At 27.3% G+C, this 18622-nt stretch overlaps 1 protein-coding gene across 2 annotated transcripts in view; it reads left to right on the top strand.

Annotated features, from left to right (window-relative positions):
* LOC142328617 (proton-coupled amino acid transporter-like protein pathetic) overlaps positions 1–18622 on the top strand; it is a 242538-nt gene that overhangs the window by 201571 nt on the left and 22345 nt on the right. For both annotated transcript variants that reach the window (XM_075372440.1, XM_075372441.1), the window contains exons 3-5: positions 13268–13414; positions 16300–16450; positions 18182–18303. In XM_075372440.1, the coding sequence (XP_075228555.1) occupies positions 13268–13414; positions 16300–16450; positions 18182–18303 (420 nt within the window). The remainder of the gene's footprint in view (positions 1–13267; positions 13415–16299; positions 16451–18181; positions 18304–18622) is intronic.

Below are 18622 nucleotides of genomic sequence, written 5' to 3'. Positions count from 1 at the left end.
TTTAATAAACCATTTTTGTTGTACAGCTATTTATCTGTTTAATTATTGAATGAGCCTTGTATATATTTTTCGCACGTGCGCGCGCACACACACACACACACACACACACACACACACACACACACACACAAACTAATAACACTTCATAAAAATAAAATAATAACACTCCAAGAAACTAATCCATTATCTGAATTAAGTGTGTCTGGTAACTGACAATTGTAATTGTTAATTTATTTTAATAAAAATGTATTCTAACACTAATTAGTAATTAGAAGTGGTTTAAATTTTTCGTTTATCTTGGTTACTGAATTTTTTATCTGGAGGGAGAAAACAAAATATAGTATGTAGGTTAACACTATAACCTAAAACAAAAATTACTATAACCTTATAAAAATTAATTGTACCCTTACACTTCAGTTATAATAAATTTACATTTATATTTTATGTCATGCTGTAAAAAATTTAGTTCACAATGATTAGTTTTAAAATACATTTTGTTTGTTTTTCACTTCTACATAAATACATATTTAATTGATGGGTGTATAATCTGTATTGTTTAATTTACAAATGAATGAATAAAAAGAAAATTGTTTACTAATTAATCAACTAATTGATTTTTTCTTTTGTTGTACATATATTGCAACTCAAATGAATAATCAAATTAAAATCAGTTTTTTTTTAAGCAGTTACTTCAAATCTTAAATTACTTTTTATTTTAAGTGATATCAGAAATTCTATCACTCATACTTTTTAAATAATTCTTTCAATAGAGATTCTTAATTTTTAGATACTATTAAAGTGGAAATATGAGTTTGGTTACCACTAATGTTAAACAATGATGTAGATTTGTTGGCCTAGAGGCAGGTTGTAAGACTTATGACTTATTAATTAAGGTATTGTCTATTACAGACTGTGGTTGAACTCTAAGAAGACACATTTTTTCTCAGTTCCTGCACATTTTGCAGCTTCTAACATATTTTTAAATGATCCTTTTATTGAGGTGTTGTTTATTCCTTGAGTTTGACTAATTTAGTTTGACATACTGAAACATGTATCATAAGTTGAATCCTATTCAGGTAATCCAGAAAACAATTTTCTAAGGTTATAACACTTTAAAACAAAAAAAAAATTTCTTATCTACAAAAAATCTGAAAAATAATCTTGTTTAATCTTTCATAGTAGCAAAGTTTATATTACAGTAACAAAAACTGTATTATGAAATTAAAATAATTAAGCACACAAACCAATATGATCTAAATTCAAAGAAGGGCCACAGAGAATTAGCAACTGCTGTAACATTTATAAGTAATATAATATTATAAGAATAAGTTTACATATATATCATATAATAACCAAACAATTATAAAATCATTCCTGAAGATCATTTCAAGTCGCCAAGGAATTTTAAACATACAGAATACATTATAAACATTTACATACACCAAGGGATGTAGGTGGATTTTGCCAGACATAGAACATATTGTCTTTTGAAATCATGAAAGCCAAAACTCATATAGGTTAGTGAATAAGGTTAAATTCTGATACCACTTTGGCCTCCTTTAAACTAACAGCCATTAATGAAATTTACCAGACTGATAAATGTGCCTTTTTACTTAGTGAGATATTCATAAAATCTAAATACAAAAAAATAGTATTAACTTATTGATTTAGTAAGTTTTAACTCGTAAAAAGTCTGTTTTCTGAATCCAATAATGTAAATAAACAAATCAGCAATATTGTATCAGGTGAGTTTTGAGAGTACAATATACAGAGATCTTTAAGGAAAAAAAATTTACAAAACTGCAGTTATCTTAACTATAGTTACCTTAACTATTAGTTATAGTTACTATAGTTACTTAACTATAGTTAATGATGTAAATAACAATAGTTATGATAAATGCTGAGCCTGACCAGGAATCAATCCCAGAACCTTCCAGATGAAAGGCAGAGATGCTGCTACTGCTTGCCATAGAGGTCAGTGGAATGACGGAATTGTTAATATTAAAATATAAATAAATAAAAAATTGATGAATAATTTCATCTAGTCAGAACAAAAACTGATGCAGGTTTATTTAGTTATTGCATTGTGTTACACAAGAATACAAGGAAAACCAGTTTTATATTATACTTTCATACCTGAAGGCGACTACTTATTTTTATACTGAATGTTTATGGGTTTACCTACTGTTTATAACTTCCTTATTTAGTAATGTATACATATATTTACGGTCATTAAATCATAAATTGAAGATTTCAGGAATTAATAAGAAAAGTCTGCTTTTAAAGTAAAATTTTATATTTTGTTAAATTTCATTCTCATCATACCTTAAAAATATTAGAATATAAAATATTCAATTGGGTTAATTAAGAGGACAGTTAATTATTTAGAAATTTAAAAAAAAAAATCTTATTTTGTAATTTTTGGGTAAAGACATTTTTTGATAAATACTTTTAATCAAAATGTCTAGTAGAAAAATTTACTAAACAATTCCACAATTACTGGTATACTTCATCTTCATTCCATTGAGTCATGACCCTCTTTATTCCATAAGCTGTGTAATTAGTTACATAATACATCACACTACAGTTATTTTTAATATATATTTAACTACAGAATTTTTAATATTATTTTTCAAAATACTTCTAAACAATTTCAATTATTTCTTACAATGTTAAAAATTTAAAGTTTATTTTTTAATAATACAGAGAATAAGGATGCTCTTTTCAGTAATATAAAAGTAAAAAATTAAAAGTTTAATCTTTGCACACTGTGTGTTAATGACATAAACTTCAACAAAAAATTCCATTACTTTAATCATTATAACATGTATATGAAAATAAAATTACTAATAAATTAAAAATAAATATGTAGTAACTATTTTTAAATATTTAAAAATTATATCATTAATATTTTATGAGATTACTTTATAACTTTGAACACAGACTTAACCATTTTAACTAGAGTATTCTGTCTGATTTGAAAAACACAAGGTTGTCATTTTGTTCTCAATAAAATGCTTTAAAATTTAGCTAAAAAAACACTTATTAATGCTAGTAGTTCTTGAATTTTTGTGGGATAAAAAGTTAAGATGGCTACTATTTTAAAATTTATAAATGTAAAAAATGACTATTTAATTACTAATTTAGTAGAAAGCATTAACTAATTTAAAAATATAATTTATCATAAAAAGAAAAAAACAAAGAAAAATTGATCATATTTAATTAAAATAGCTCTGGATGTAATGTTTAAGACCAGACTTTTTAATTTTTCTCCAAAATAACAATTTTAATAGAGGTCAGATCTAGCACCCACAAGGTGCGCCAAGATATATCTTGGATAAATAGGAGAAATTTGTCCAGCGAAGTGAATCTAACTGAAACTTTACAATTTCATCTAACATCAAGTCATACCCCACTATCACCACACTAGATCACATCTAGAGTTGTATCGTAGAACCTAGGAACCACCACAGGTGATTCGCTGACAGTCAACCATGTAAAAGGTCTTTTAAGGAATATTCCACCGACTGAACCAAGAAACACCAGAGTTCAAAGAAGACAGCACTCAGGTACACTGGGCTACCACTTAGAAGACAGCATGCGATTGGACAAACATGCATACACGAACAAGAAAAATGCAAAATCCAATATGAAACTGAAGCAAATCACCTACATTTCCACACACAATGTAAACTTACAATGTCAGATTAGTAAACTAAACAAAATGACTTACCTAATGGACAAACATAAAATTCTCATCATAGGACTGCAGAAAGTAATAAACACTGACAAGGATGCCATGGAATTTCAAAATATAGGCTCTACAAAGGTCTGGGAAGAGAATGATGAAAAGTGTCGCACAGTTTGGAACAGGCTTTTTGATCAGTCTCAAAATAATAAACTTCATACAAGAATTCAATTCTCAATCCCCAAAAATCTCAGGATTCACCCTAAAATAATTTTAAAGTCTACACCATAATAAACACCCATGCTCCCACTAATAATAAAAACAAATCTCCAAAAGACTGTAAAGAAGCAGAAAAGTTCTGGGACCTACTTGACCAGACCATAAATAACATCCCCAAAAATCATATTAAACAACTAATTTGAGATTTCAACACTCAACTAGGCAGAGAAAGTGACATCATCAGAAAATGGTCCACCCAAAAGAGAACAAACGAAAACGGACAGAGACTTATTGATCTCTGCAGAAACCACAACCTAATCTTCAAATCCACAAATTTCAAAAGGAAACCTCAAAAACTCAAAACCTGGAAACACCCTGAATACTCTAAAGGAGAATGGCAACCAGATCATATCTTCATGGACAAACACTACAAAGAGATCTACAGTGTAAAGGTCCTTTGAGGAGTAGACAAAGGCCCAGATCGCAATGTAGGCAAAATTAAAATAAATTCACTCCCCAAAGGAAGCAACAAAACCAAGCCCTTAAAACTAAAACAAAAATAAACCCTTTGCAAAGAACTGCAACAGAACTCCAAAACTTCAATACCAGCACCCAATAACAACACCTCTGGAAAACATCATTTCTTCCACAATAAAAGAAGTCTACCAAGCAGTGGGTGAGATCAAGAATCACAAAGTGGCAGGAGAAGATCACACTTTTGTAGTGATCTGGAAATATTCAGGAAGACCAGCAAAAATCACTCTTCAACAGCTTGTCAACATCTGGATCACGAAAAACTACCAGAACACTGGATGACAGCCATCATCCACCTGCTGCACAAAAAAGTGGACAAAACAGACCCTAACAACTACAGGGGAATCTCACTCCTAGACACAACATACAAAATTCTTTCCGGAATCATCCTCAACAGGATTGGTTTACAACTTGAGAAAGAACTGGAGAATATCAGGGAGGTTTCAGATCCTGGAGGAGCTGCCCAGACCAGACCATTGAGTCTCAAGCTAATAATGGATTACAACAGAAAAAGAAGCAGAGACATGTGGTAACATTTGTAGACTTCAAGAAAGCATATAACTGCATCAACAGAGAATCCCTACTAAAAATTCTAAAATACTTCAGACTACTTCCCAAAATAATAAACAGGATAAAACTGATTCTCACAAACACTAAGTCAAAAGTGAAATACAGATATGATCTTTTGGAACCATTTGTGATCAAAACAGGATTACACCAAGGTGATGGGCTCTTGCTGCTTCTATTCAACTGCGCTCTGGAAATAGTAATAAGGTAATGACTTAAAAAATGCTGCCCTAAAATAAAACCATGCCAAAAATCAAAACAAACTGCCTTGATTTCACTGACAACTTGACACTGGTAGCAAATGATTTCGACAAAGCTAAAACACAGATATTGAACTTCAAAACAATGCAAATAAAATTGGTCTCAAAAATATCAATTTAAATACTTCAGAGAAATAATAACAACCTAAACAAAAAAAACCTCAATTCAAACAAGAACAAAACAGCTATACACACGAATTAATCTGGTACATCTATAGTAAAAAAGTCTACCCATAAATGCAAAAATAAGACACTACAACAGTTATAATACTGGAAGCCACATATGCCGCAGAAACACTCTTCCACAACAATCAAAGACCAACTGACTCCAGAAAAATTGGAAGAACCTGCGTCAACACAAAGTACCAGAAAGACAGGCAGTGTTGGCTTGTGCTCAACAAAGTCGAGTACAAGTAGCTAGAACCCATCATTGATACCATATGTAAGACTACGACACTACGATTCTTTAGACACATCATGAAGTTGCAAGATTCGAAACTTCTGAAACAGCTGGTACATTATAATCTCGACTCGAAAAGCACCAAGACAGGATGCAAATGGATCAAAGAAATAAGACAGGATCTGAAGGAAATTGGCCTTGGACCAGAAGACGCTACAGACAAGATAAACTTAAATGAAAAAAATCAAGGACAAGACACTCACAAGACAAACATTTTTAACACCAGAAATGGCACGGAGATTGGAATGTATGAAAAAGTACTGAGAGGATCATAAGGACCCAACAGTCCCTTTGAAGAAACCTGGATAATGGACTGACTAAATAAAGTGATCCTATGTGGTTTATAAAAGATGAAAAAAGTAAGTCAATCCATTCTGTTGATTTACATTCTTATTATAAAAAACACAATATGGCAGACAATATTTTATAATTTATTATTTATACCTTACAAATATTCTTTACAATGAACACATATTTATGTATTCTTTGCAACAACTAAATTTTAAAACTTATTTTCAAGTAAATAATACAAGTCTGAACATAGAAATCTACTATAATTACAGCATAACTTAATTCAATATTTAATAGGAAGACGAATGCCCTGTAGTTTTTTTATTTAAAAAAAAAAATTATGACAACTCATTCATTTGCGTTTATAATTACTGCTATTTTTGTTACATATAAAGGTGGTTTGAGACATATATAAGACACTTCTTTCTCTCTCTCTTTCTCTCTCTCTCTCTCTCCTCACACACACATTAGTTTTATGTGTGTGTATACAATCATATGCACAGTAATTATTTGTTTAATACAGTTTAACTCTCTTCTGTTGTCTGCTATTTTCATGGATTTCCTTGTAACTATACTTAAAATATTATTAACCATTCAATTAACTTTCATATTTCTTTCAAGATTTAAATTTGAAGTTGATAAGTTATTGCACCAATTCTTCCACCTGTTAAGAAGAATGTTGATCTTTACTGTCATAGACTTGTTTTGTCTATTGTTCATATACTTGATAGTAATTAATGTTAAATAAGTTCATGTTAAAGTTCAGTAACTCTAGTACATTTGCTTTGTCTATTTTATTAAAGCCTAATTTACATCAAGTTATCATAACCGCTGATTAAAGCCAACAAAATCATTTGCACAATTAGGCAAACATTTTTTTCTATATAGCTCATACTGCTAGATGTCTTTTGCTCTTATAACTCTTGAATATTTTCAGCTATATCTTTTATGTAATCTGTTCCAGAATTCAATTACTAAAATGGGGTTATAACTGTTTTCTTTTACTTCATGAAAAATGATTTTAAGATAGTTGGCCTTAAAAATTATAATAAGACTTCAAGAACAATAGGTTGCAGAAGAGATGTCGCATTAGGATGCAAAAACATATTTCCATTTTAAAAAAACTCAAGTCACTTATTACCAAATTATGGTCTAAGGTATTATCTAAAAGCAACTACAAAACTTTAAGCTAAGAGAATTTTATTTGAATAAATTAACAATTAATATAATCTACCTTATCAGCACATTGATATGTACTCTAGATCTTTAAGCTTACTTGGAAGCAGTCATCAAAGTTAAAATTAATACATTTAAAATCAAAAGTTTAAAAAATCATAGTTAAAATTTAAAAAAACAGTCATGACTGTTCCAGTCCTATTAGTAAACCAATATTTATTTATTTTTTAATTTTAACTGATTTTTTTAAACTTTTGACTTAAATGTATTACTTTTAACTCCTGATGATTGCTTCCAAGTAAGCTGAAAGATCTAGAGTACATATCAACATGCTGGTAAGGTGGATTATATTAATTGCCAATCTATTTATTTAACATATCAGTGGTACCATGTTTCAGAAATTAGTATTTTATTTGCAGTATCTTTTTACTGATGGATAAAGTAGGTCTCTATTAGTTTTCAAGAAGTGGCTTTGAAATAAAGTATTTTTATTTGGGCTTGCTAAATAAAATAGTTATTGTTGGAAACTATGACCTCTTCAAGAAAAAAAATCTGATGTGGACACTACATGACTTCCTTGTATGCCTATTAAATTACATTTACACATTTTTTGCTGCACTTCATTTATACTTATTTCATTTGAAAGTGAGATACGATCCTCCACTTCTTTAATAGGTGGACAATTACACAATTGCTAAAATATTCATTTTTATTAATGTCAAATATATATATACAGTTATTAATTCAACAATCTTAGTTGAAATATTAAGTTGCTCAAGTAGATATGTGGTGCAAGTGAGAACGTGTCGTCTGATCCATAACTATGCACACATCAGTTCGAATCCAACTTCACATACATATATGTTTTTCAACTCTTTTTTTTTTTAATTTAAATATATTGATTTATTAATAATTATTTGTTAACCTCCGATTATAAATTTTTTTGAATTAAAATGAAAAGTACATAAAACTTTATTTCACTAATAACTGTACTGTTACTGAATTATTATTTATTGTTAAAACTTTTTTTCACAATCAGAGGTTAATTATTAGTAATCAATATACTTAAATAAAACAACAATTTTTTTTAAAAATATGTATATGAAGTTAGATTCGAACTGATGTGCCTTTCCCTTGTAAGATTCAAATATTTTAATAATTAAAATTTTATTTGACTGTAACTCTGGAACCAATTAAAATAAGTACCACTTATGATATATCACTGAAAAGTTCTCAATTAGGACTTATTACTGCAGTTATAAAAAAGTCCGAAATTCAAATTGTTGTGGATTTTGGGCTTTTATTGGACACTTTTGGTTCAGTTGATTGCAATCAATAGGAGAGATGCATAACTGGATGTTACAACAGTCCTAAATCCAAAATTTCAACATTCTACAGTTAATCGTTTTTGTGTTATGCGAGATATGTATCTACGTATACGTGCAGACGTCACACTGAAACTAGTCAAAATGGATTCAGGGATGGTCAAAATGGATATTTCCGTTGAAATCTGAAATGTCTTGCAATTACAATATTTATTTTATTTCGTACAAGGACGTAAAAAACTGCCTGATGTTGGTATGTCATTTTACACACTGGTTATGTAAAGTGTTATTCACTTCTTTAAAAAAATATTGAAATTTATTAATTTTGTAAATTAAGAAAACATGCTAAGTAAAATCATTTTAAGTGAAAGATGAGATATAAAGATTATTACTGAATAAACATGCGCTAGTTAATGATTTGTAATTATGAAAACACAACAATTAATTACAAATGCAATTGGATGAATTAGTTATTAATTTTTTTTTTTAAGAAAAAAACCGTATGCCATCCATCTTCTTAGTAAGTAATGAATTAAGTTGTAATTGCAGTAAATTTGCATGTTCCCATACTATTATTTACTTGTAGAATATTATTTAACTATTATTAAAAAGGTTTTAAAATATAGGTAAGAGGTTAATTGTAAAGATTACATGCATATCTATTCACTGCAAAGAATATTTATAAGTTATAAAAAATAAACACCAGATTGGTAAACATTTCTAAATAAAAGACAATTTTAGATTACAGTAGGTAACTAAATTCTGATACTGGAAAGTTATAGTTTTAATAATGTAAACTATTCCCTCTGTTACATACTAATGTTATAATCTAGATGGTAACATTATTTATTATTATTATTATTATTATTATTATTATTATTATTATTATTATTATTATATAGTGTTTTGCTGATTAATTTATTTTAAAACAAAACAATCAGCTACTAGCTAATAAATGTCAATAAGATCTATTTATTTAATCATATAATTAAAGATTAGCAAAGCTGGGTAATTCAATTCAAAGTAATTATACTCTGTTAATTATTAATTAGTTAGTAGCAAATTAAAAAAAAAGAAAGTAAACTACATTATGTTTTTAACAAAAAAAAAAATAACTTTGATAATAAATTATAAAAAATAAAAATAATTAATAAAATAAATATATATTATGTAATAACAGAAAGAAACATACTGTATAAAATAAATACAGTATAGTGAAATATATCTATTTAATATATAATATATATTTGCACACATGTGTGGCCTTGTGTTTTGACTTTTATTAAAAATTATAATGTTAAAATACTGACAATAACAGTGGGTGCTAAACTGTAAAAATGAGGTTAATGGCAACCTAAAATCTCTATTGTAATCTATACCATAATATCTTAACCTAAGCTTTAATGACATCAATAACCTCAATGAGTACCCGTGTCACTGTTTTAAGAATAAAACTAATAAAGTACAGTTAAATTGAAAGTAAATAAAAACAAATTCAACAAAATTACAAAAAATAAAGATGAAACTACCCCAATATTCCAACTTGATATGCTAATTTAATAATAAAAAAAAAAAACAAAAAAAAAACTGAAGACCAAAATTCAAAAAAATAAGATGAATAATTATAACCAAATCATAAAAACAGGCATTAAGGAGTAATATTATTGAGTCCCAGCTTATCAATAAACTATCTCTAGCCCACATCCTTTGTTGTGGCTGCTTCTTAACAATTTATTATAATATATAAGTGCATATATTTAATAATTTATTCAATAAAAAACCATCTCATATTGTTGTATGTTTAACCAACAACATATCAGGCATGATTAGCTTTTTGAAACTAAATGAAGAAAGATTATTCTTGATAATGCTAATTTAACACAATAGATTATCAAACTTTCTTGACTGTCTGACGGGAGGTCCTGCTTTACTTCAAACTTTTAATACTTTGTTTATTTGTAAATTTATAATAGAGATACAACAACTAAATGCACTTATCAATTTTTATGAAATATTTTAGTGAAGCTATTTCTTCTTGTTAGGTGAAAAATATAGATATAATGACTTAATAAAATTCTCTATTTCAAAATGACGCTCAGAACAGCTGTTGGGAAAAGTTCCAACTGTTAGCTTCACTTACTAAGTTAGCCGCTGTTTCTAGTTACTACTTTGTAAATTAACTTTTATCTACATCTATTTTATACATACATCAAAAAAATTAGAAAAACACAAATAAAATATATAAAAAAAAAAAACATTAGAATGTTGTAGAAGTATTTTTTTGACAGCCATCAGCCAGTTATGTCTGTCATCCCTGGATTTGGTACAGTGATTATCATATTGTTAGTACAGTAAATTTATTTCTGGCATTGGCTAAACTTTCTACAATTAATTACAATAGACAATTCTGTTTTGTTTTTTTAATTTCATTAACTGTTCACAGAATTACAATTAAAATAATAATAAAAAGAAAAAATCTGATGTGGACACTACATGACTTCCTTGTACGCCTATTAAATTACATATACATATTTTTTGCTGCAGTTCATTTAAACCTATTTCATCTGAAAGTGAGATACAATCCTCCAATCTTTAATAAACTGGACAGTTACACAATTGCTAAAATACTTATTTTTATTAACATCAAATATTTATAAAATTACTAGCTGACCTGGTAATGCTTTGCTATTGCTAGATTTGAGTATGTATATATATATATATATATATAGATTAAATGAACACAATTGAAAATTTGATAAAGCATTAAAAAACATTACAGAATTCATAAAATTTAACCTTTCACTTTATCCATTTTCCCCTTTTAACCCTTTTCCCTTTCCACTTTACCAACATTTCCCCAATTTCTTTTTTCCCATTTGCATGTTTCCTTTCCCCTATATCTCTTTTTCCCATGCGTAAATCGGTCCAGTATTTTTTAGTCTATAGCGGACATACATATGAACATTACCTTTTTTTTATATATATATATATATATAGAAGGTCTGTTTGTACATTTGTTTGTTTCATAAATATCTTGACACCAGTGCCACCTAATGGGTATAGTTTTTGCAAAAATTACTCTTTTCACATAACTGATGTGTATTCTGAATATGAGCCAGATTGGACCATAAATACAATTTTTCTAAATATCTCAATACCAGCGTCACCTCGTGGCTCTGTTTTTTGAAAAAATATTTCTTTTCATGTAACTAATATATATTCTGAATAATAGGCAAATCAGACCATAAATACAATTTTTCAAAATATCTCGACCACCAGCACCAACGGGTCCAAACTAATTCAGAAACCTTTGCAGGCATGCACACAACTCACCAAAGTTTCATTACAATCGAATGATTAGTATAGGAATGCATATGGGACAAAGAAACAAACATTAATTTATATATATATATATATATATATATATAATTATATATATAAAATTGTCTTGTTATGTATATATAAGATGAGATTAATCCGACAATCTTACATGAAATATTACGATAGAGTAAAAGTCCTTTATTACTCGTATTACTGGATTAGTATTATCATATCTTCATGAGTTAAATCCTGTATACTGGTTACAAATGTTAATTTCGACCTTACGGTGTAAAATATTCAGTTTTTGTTATTGGATTATTTAATGAATTATCAAAATTGAAAAATAAACAATCATACAGGAAAAATAAAGATAACATGAAGAAATATATATAAAAAATGACAAAAAGATGAATATGAAGAAGAAGAAGAATATGTTAAGAACAAGGGAAGAATAAAAACATTAAGAGAAGATTATAAATATAAAGAGGAGGAAAACATTAAGACCAAGGAAAGAATAAAAAGATTAAGAAAGGATGATGAATATAAAGAGAGAGAAAATTTAAAAACTAGAGAACGTGTACACAAAGATACGTACGTACGTGCAGACACTACGCCAAAACTAAATGGATTCAGGGATGATCAAAATGGATATTTCCAATGAAATCTGAAAATATTTTTTGCAACAATTCTTACTTTGTACAAGGTAGTAAAAAAGATTTCAAACCATAAAACTAATTGATTTGTTCCTGCTATATTATTAGAAAGTCATATAAATAAATCATAATAATGAGAGCATATTTTGTTTGTTTATTTTAATTTTAGTTTAACTGAGCTCTAATGGAGTCTTTTTTCCAAATTTCTCTTTTTTACCAGAAAACATATGTTGTTTGTTACTAAAACCTTATTATTAGCATTTTTTTTTTTAGCTGTTTGTTCATTTATCATATGGGAAGATAATATTTCACATATTTTACCACAATTTTTTGATTCTAATAGAAACTTTTAAAATTACTATCATTCACCCACATTCCCTTCTCCCCAAAAAACCTTATACAGGTCTATTTGGATTTTGTTTTATATTTCTATTTCTATTAAGTTATCAAACAGTTCACTATTATTTTTTGGTTTACATTTTATTTTGTTACATATCCGTTTATATAAATTAATTTGGTCAGGTTTTATTTTTACACATTTATTCATGAAAATCATAAAATAGAGTAAGTATAAAATCATACTGTTAATTTAATCCGATTAGGAAATGTCACATTTTTATGAAAGTGTTAACCACATAAATTAATTTTATTTAGTATAATGTGAAGTAAATTTAAATAATTAATTAATCCATTATATGATTAAAAAAATAAATAAATAGAAGATAATTTTTTGTTGCATTATTGACACATTTATTTTTATTTTTTGTTTTTAGGTACAAATGCGAATCAAACGGAGTTCCTCTTAAACAAACAAATGGATCCACATTACCTCTAGTCCCGGCTGGTACCGGTAGTAAAGATATTGAAGAAGGAGAAGGTTACAACCCATTTGCCCACCGGAACCTTCAACACCCGACCACGTATGTCATCAGATAACATCATAACTTAATTATTTTTAATTTAATTATTTTATTATGAATGTAAGTACTATAAAATAGTATTAACAGTTAGGAATTTGTTAAAAAGCAATTCAATACATTTTTGATGGTTGCAATTTACCGTTGTTATAAATATAAAGTAGGATGATAGTCTCCAAATCACATGCTTATTAAAGTGGTAGATCCATCTGTGGGTTTAGCAGTGACTATTTATTTTTCCTGTAAAAGGACTGAATAGAAGGCCTTTTTAAGTATCTTTGTTTTTTTTTATTTTTCAGTTCCAACATAAAAATTCATAAATCCTGATTTGGATATTTAAAAATTTATTTTAATTTTAAGAAAAAGGTCACAAGAAGTGATCAGGAAAAGTGACAAAAGAAATTATAAAACAAATTCTCTGTTCAGATTTTTAAAAAAATGAAAATAATTTTTCATGTCATAAAGTAGAAAATCAGTGAATAAAAGAACTTCTTTTCTTTTTTTTTATTTAGTCACCAAAAATGTATAAAAATTTAAAAAAGTTAGTATACAAACTGTTTTTAAAAACATAATACATACAACATAAAACATTATTCTAAATGTGTTTTTAAATTTTTTTTGCTACAGATTCCCCCTACAGGCTGTTTTTCTTTTTTTTACCATTAACTATACATTAATAGAATTAGGCAATTTTTAATTTATTTGATTGGGTTATACATATGAACCCACACATGTAAAATTAACAGTCGCTTCCAAACTGATGGAAATATAATTTTGAATGTTTATTTTTAAACTATTAAGTATATAACAGTTATTTAAATAAATTGTCTTTCAAAAAACACTGCAAATAAAAATCTAAATATTGTGGGTGCAAAAAACAGCAAGTTTTTTAAATGCCAAATTCTGTTACTTTTGAATAATAGGATGGAGAATACTTTATTGATAAAAATTAACTGATTTTATTTTATCTTAGTGATATTCTTTCAAACAATATCACTGACAATGATGTGATCTATTTTTCCTTATCTTGCTTTTTTAATAATAGTATTATATGAATCCTACATGTTTAAGACTTCAGGAGTTTTATTGCTTTCTGAAAACTAGTAGATTTAGATTCTGGAAATGTTTTAGATAATCCACACTATCTAAAAAATTTCAGAATTAACTTTGGTGGAAAAAGCACCATTAAATTCCTTATCCTGAGCTTTTATAGCCCAACACTTAAGCAGCCAGACCAAATATTGTATGTGAGACTTTCAGACTCCTAAGAAATGAGATGTGTAACTGCACATAGTGGATTTAAGTGTGAATAACAGAAAGTACAATAGATGTTTTATTTACTTACAGTAAAAATGTTGAAAAAGCATTTGGTATTATGGTAAAAAGAGTTGATAGAACCTCTTTGCAGGGTATTACATAATAATTTGAAAATATTTTACAATACATATGAATGACCACTCATACAAATGACAATATATGTAATACGATTATTTTAATGTTAATTTTTTATATTCATACATTAATTATTTTGCAAAGACACCATTTATCTATATCATTGTTTTCCAATATCTTTAAAAAAATTCAAGAAAATTGATAACATTCAGACAAGTTTGATCTCATTTTTTCTTCAGAATTTTGATTAAAAACTTTTTTAATTTTTTTTTGTACACAGAATTCAAACACCATAGATTTAAATATAAATAATAATTATATTACAATGACGAGATCAATGATAGCATTATCATATTTCTATTACTGAATAAACAGATACAAATTGTTACACTTTTTTTAACAATATGTCAATAAAAGTATGAGACTCAAATAATATGTAAACAAATACTAAGTACTGCAGTCTCTAAACCATATTTACGCTTCAAACGAGTTACAAACATGTGATATACAAATTCTTTTTATTAGTGTATGATTATTAACTGTCATACTGGATATGAAAATATTACCAATGTTTAACTTGAAGTACATAGATGTGTGTTCAGTATTAGAACAATTTAAAAATGAAAAATGTAATAATGTATAAGGTGTCAATATTCTATACAAACAAACTTTTGAATATATAAAAAAGGCTGTTATACATTTGTGTACATATTATGTAAACAAGCCTGTCTGTGTAGCCAGCTAACTTCGTGCCAGTATGTAATTAATTATCTGTGACACACGTTTAAATTTAGTCATTAAATTACGACTAACTTCATTTTTCTTGTAAAGAAACCTATATCATGTCTTGTTCTAATTATAAAAAATTAGAAGTAGCCAAATTATAAATGTCTTAACTTACAGTAAACCCTGAACAAATTTTAGGCATATTTATTATGGTAATTTATCTAAGTAGCCCTTTTTTAAAGAACTCATTTTATTTTAATTTCCACTTGACCCATATTTTTTAATAGCTATATCTGTTTCCTCCTTGAGAGATAAGAGATATCCCAGGTTCTTCCGACAAGCACTTAAGCTCTTAGGTTCATTGTGCAGCTACTGAACATGAAACCAAGATACCAGATATTGTCATTTTCTGGCTCTTACAGTAACATCCTCAGTATGAAAAATCTAGCAGGATCAGATCTCCACTTACAGAACAGATAATGGGAAAACAAGGTCAAGAATGAAGAAAAGAGCTGGATGATGAGAAAGGATAATCAGCTGAATAGGATATTTTTTTTGTTTTGCCTAGGATCTGAGATTCACTGTTAATACAGTCATTAAGGTGTTTTTATTTTTTAGATATACGTTTACGTAGGATTTTACTCACAGGAATGGAATTTCTTAATTTTAAGTTGTTGTTGCCAATGTTATTACATAATGTTAATTTTTTTTTTACTTTACCCAAAAAATATAAATTATTTAACAATTAATTTATAATTCCTTGTTTTCAGAGACTTGGAAACACTAATTCATCTACTGAAAGGAAGTTTAGGAACTGGAATTCTTGCTATGCCACTTGCATTTTATAATTCAGGATTACTTTTTGGTTTAGTTGCAACATTTATTATTGGATTTGCTTGCACATATTGCATTCATATACTTGTAAGTAAATGATTTTTATTTATTATTAAATTAAGTATAACTTTAGCAGATTATTAGCTTTGTAAAATAACGCTAATTAAAAAAGAATCAGAATTATGTGAATAGACATCAACTAATTTTGTATCTCAACTTTTATCTAACTTATAAAGATTAAATTCAAGTTGATTAATATTCATTTGTCCCTCTTTACTTTAGACTAACTTTTGCCCCATTTTTCACAGTTCTTCATTTCATTTGTTCCAAAAATCCCTAAGTTCTAATAATTTCTTATTCTTTGATCATATCAGTTTTGTTTTTGCAGTTCCAATTTTTCTCCATTTCACTTTTCTCTTGGTGTAAACTTTTCTGCTATACAATATTATCACTTCAATTTACAACTAACTGAATTTAAATTTTTTTAAATGCTTTGGAATGTGCTTACAAATTAAATTCATAGATCTTTAGTTTTATTTACTAAAAAATTATACTAATTTTATATTGTCAAAAATGAATGAAATGTTACACTGCTTTATAATTTTGACAGTGTAATTCACAATTGTAAAACAATAAATATATATGAAAGAGACAATAATTTTCTTCCTATAAAGGAATGCATACTTGATTTTTCGTCTTCTGGTTGTCTGATTACAGATTTGTTAATAAACTTATGGTAAGGAGGGATGAATGTACATTCATTTGCTGAGAATTCTTACAATAATCAGCATACAAAAAAGATTTTGCCCAGGAAGTTTTAGTTTAACATTAAAAATAATAAAACGTTAACTAATCAATACGAATCATCTTGGAATATATTATAACTCTATATATAATTATACTAAATAAGTTCTAATATTTTATAAAAACAATTAATAAATATTAATTTCATACAATTAAGATGAAATGTTGCAACATTCTATGGTTTTTCTTTTTATTATCATCTTCTGGGGCTCAGTACTGCGTATAGGATGAATCAAAAGCTTAACTTACCATAACTTAACAAAAATTAAATCATACACCTAACATAAATTCTTTAACTTATACATGTTCTAATCGTTAATATGTTAGATGCTACAACCATAACGTAGGCAACCAGATATAAATGACAAGTGATTTCTGGAAATTATGTAACATTCTCAAGAATACACAGCTTCACCTGGCAGTCTTAGAACCATGATAGTAAGGAGTGAAGTGGTTTCCTATTGTCTTTACTGTCCTAAATGTGCAGTTTAATAAACAAGTTAATTCCATTAGAATAAAGGTGATACTCACCTCTACAAGTGTAAATTAGTTTGTTCACGTAAGGCTGTATAATTACATTATTAATATCAGAAAAAATGACTGTGACTAGTATCTGTCAAACTTCAGGTGCTTTATATGCTTCATAACCTTCAGAAATACTGGAATAGATAATGCAAATCAACAAATTAATTTATCCCTTTCTTTTATGAAATATGTAAACACATTGTTTCAACAAACAAATTTTTGCTATGTTAAAAAAAAATATTTTTAATTTCAGTAGTTACTATAAATACATTAAATGTCATTTTTGAAAAGACATTTGACAGGACTAGATTTAAAACATTTTGAAATACCTTAAGCTCTAAATTGTAAGATAAAACATTAATTAAAATTCTCAGATTAGTGGATTTGGTGAGTTTTTTTTTGTTTTTATAAAATTTATAAATTAAAAATTATTTATTTAAGAAAAATAAATGAATATTCTTATTTACCTGTTTTATTATTTTTATCCAGGTAAAATGTGCTCATATTTTGTTAAGGAGAATGAAAATTCCATCTCTTGGTTTTGCTGATGTTGCTGAAGTTGCCTTCTTGGCTGGTCCTCCTGCAACAAGAAAATTTGCAGGATATGCCAGGTGGGTTTCTTTTTGTATGTTATTTTATATTACATTATTAATGTTCAAACTTATTATGTTAATAATATTAGTACAGTGGAAAATACTATCACAGTCCTTCATTTTATCATTTATTATTTTTTTTTATAAATATATATACTAGTATATAAACTGATGAAAAAAAATATTTTGTTTTTTTTTTATTCAGATTCTATTATTGACAGATAATTTATAAAATTTACAAATGATTTACTTTGATTATATTTATAAAGACATTCTTATAAAATAATGATTGAATGATAGTCCCTACATATTTTATTATTATTGGAATTTGTTTAAT

Source organism: Lycorma delicatula, chromosome 8, assembly GCF_047948215.1.
Source record: "Lycorma delicatula isolate Av1 chromosome 8, ASM4794821v1, whole genome shotgun sequence".
Lineage (NCBI taxonomy): Eukaryota > Metazoa > Arthropoda > Insecta > Hemiptera > Fulgoridae > Lycorma > Lycorma delicatula.
This window is presented reverse-complemented; position numbering and strand designations above follow the sequence as displayed.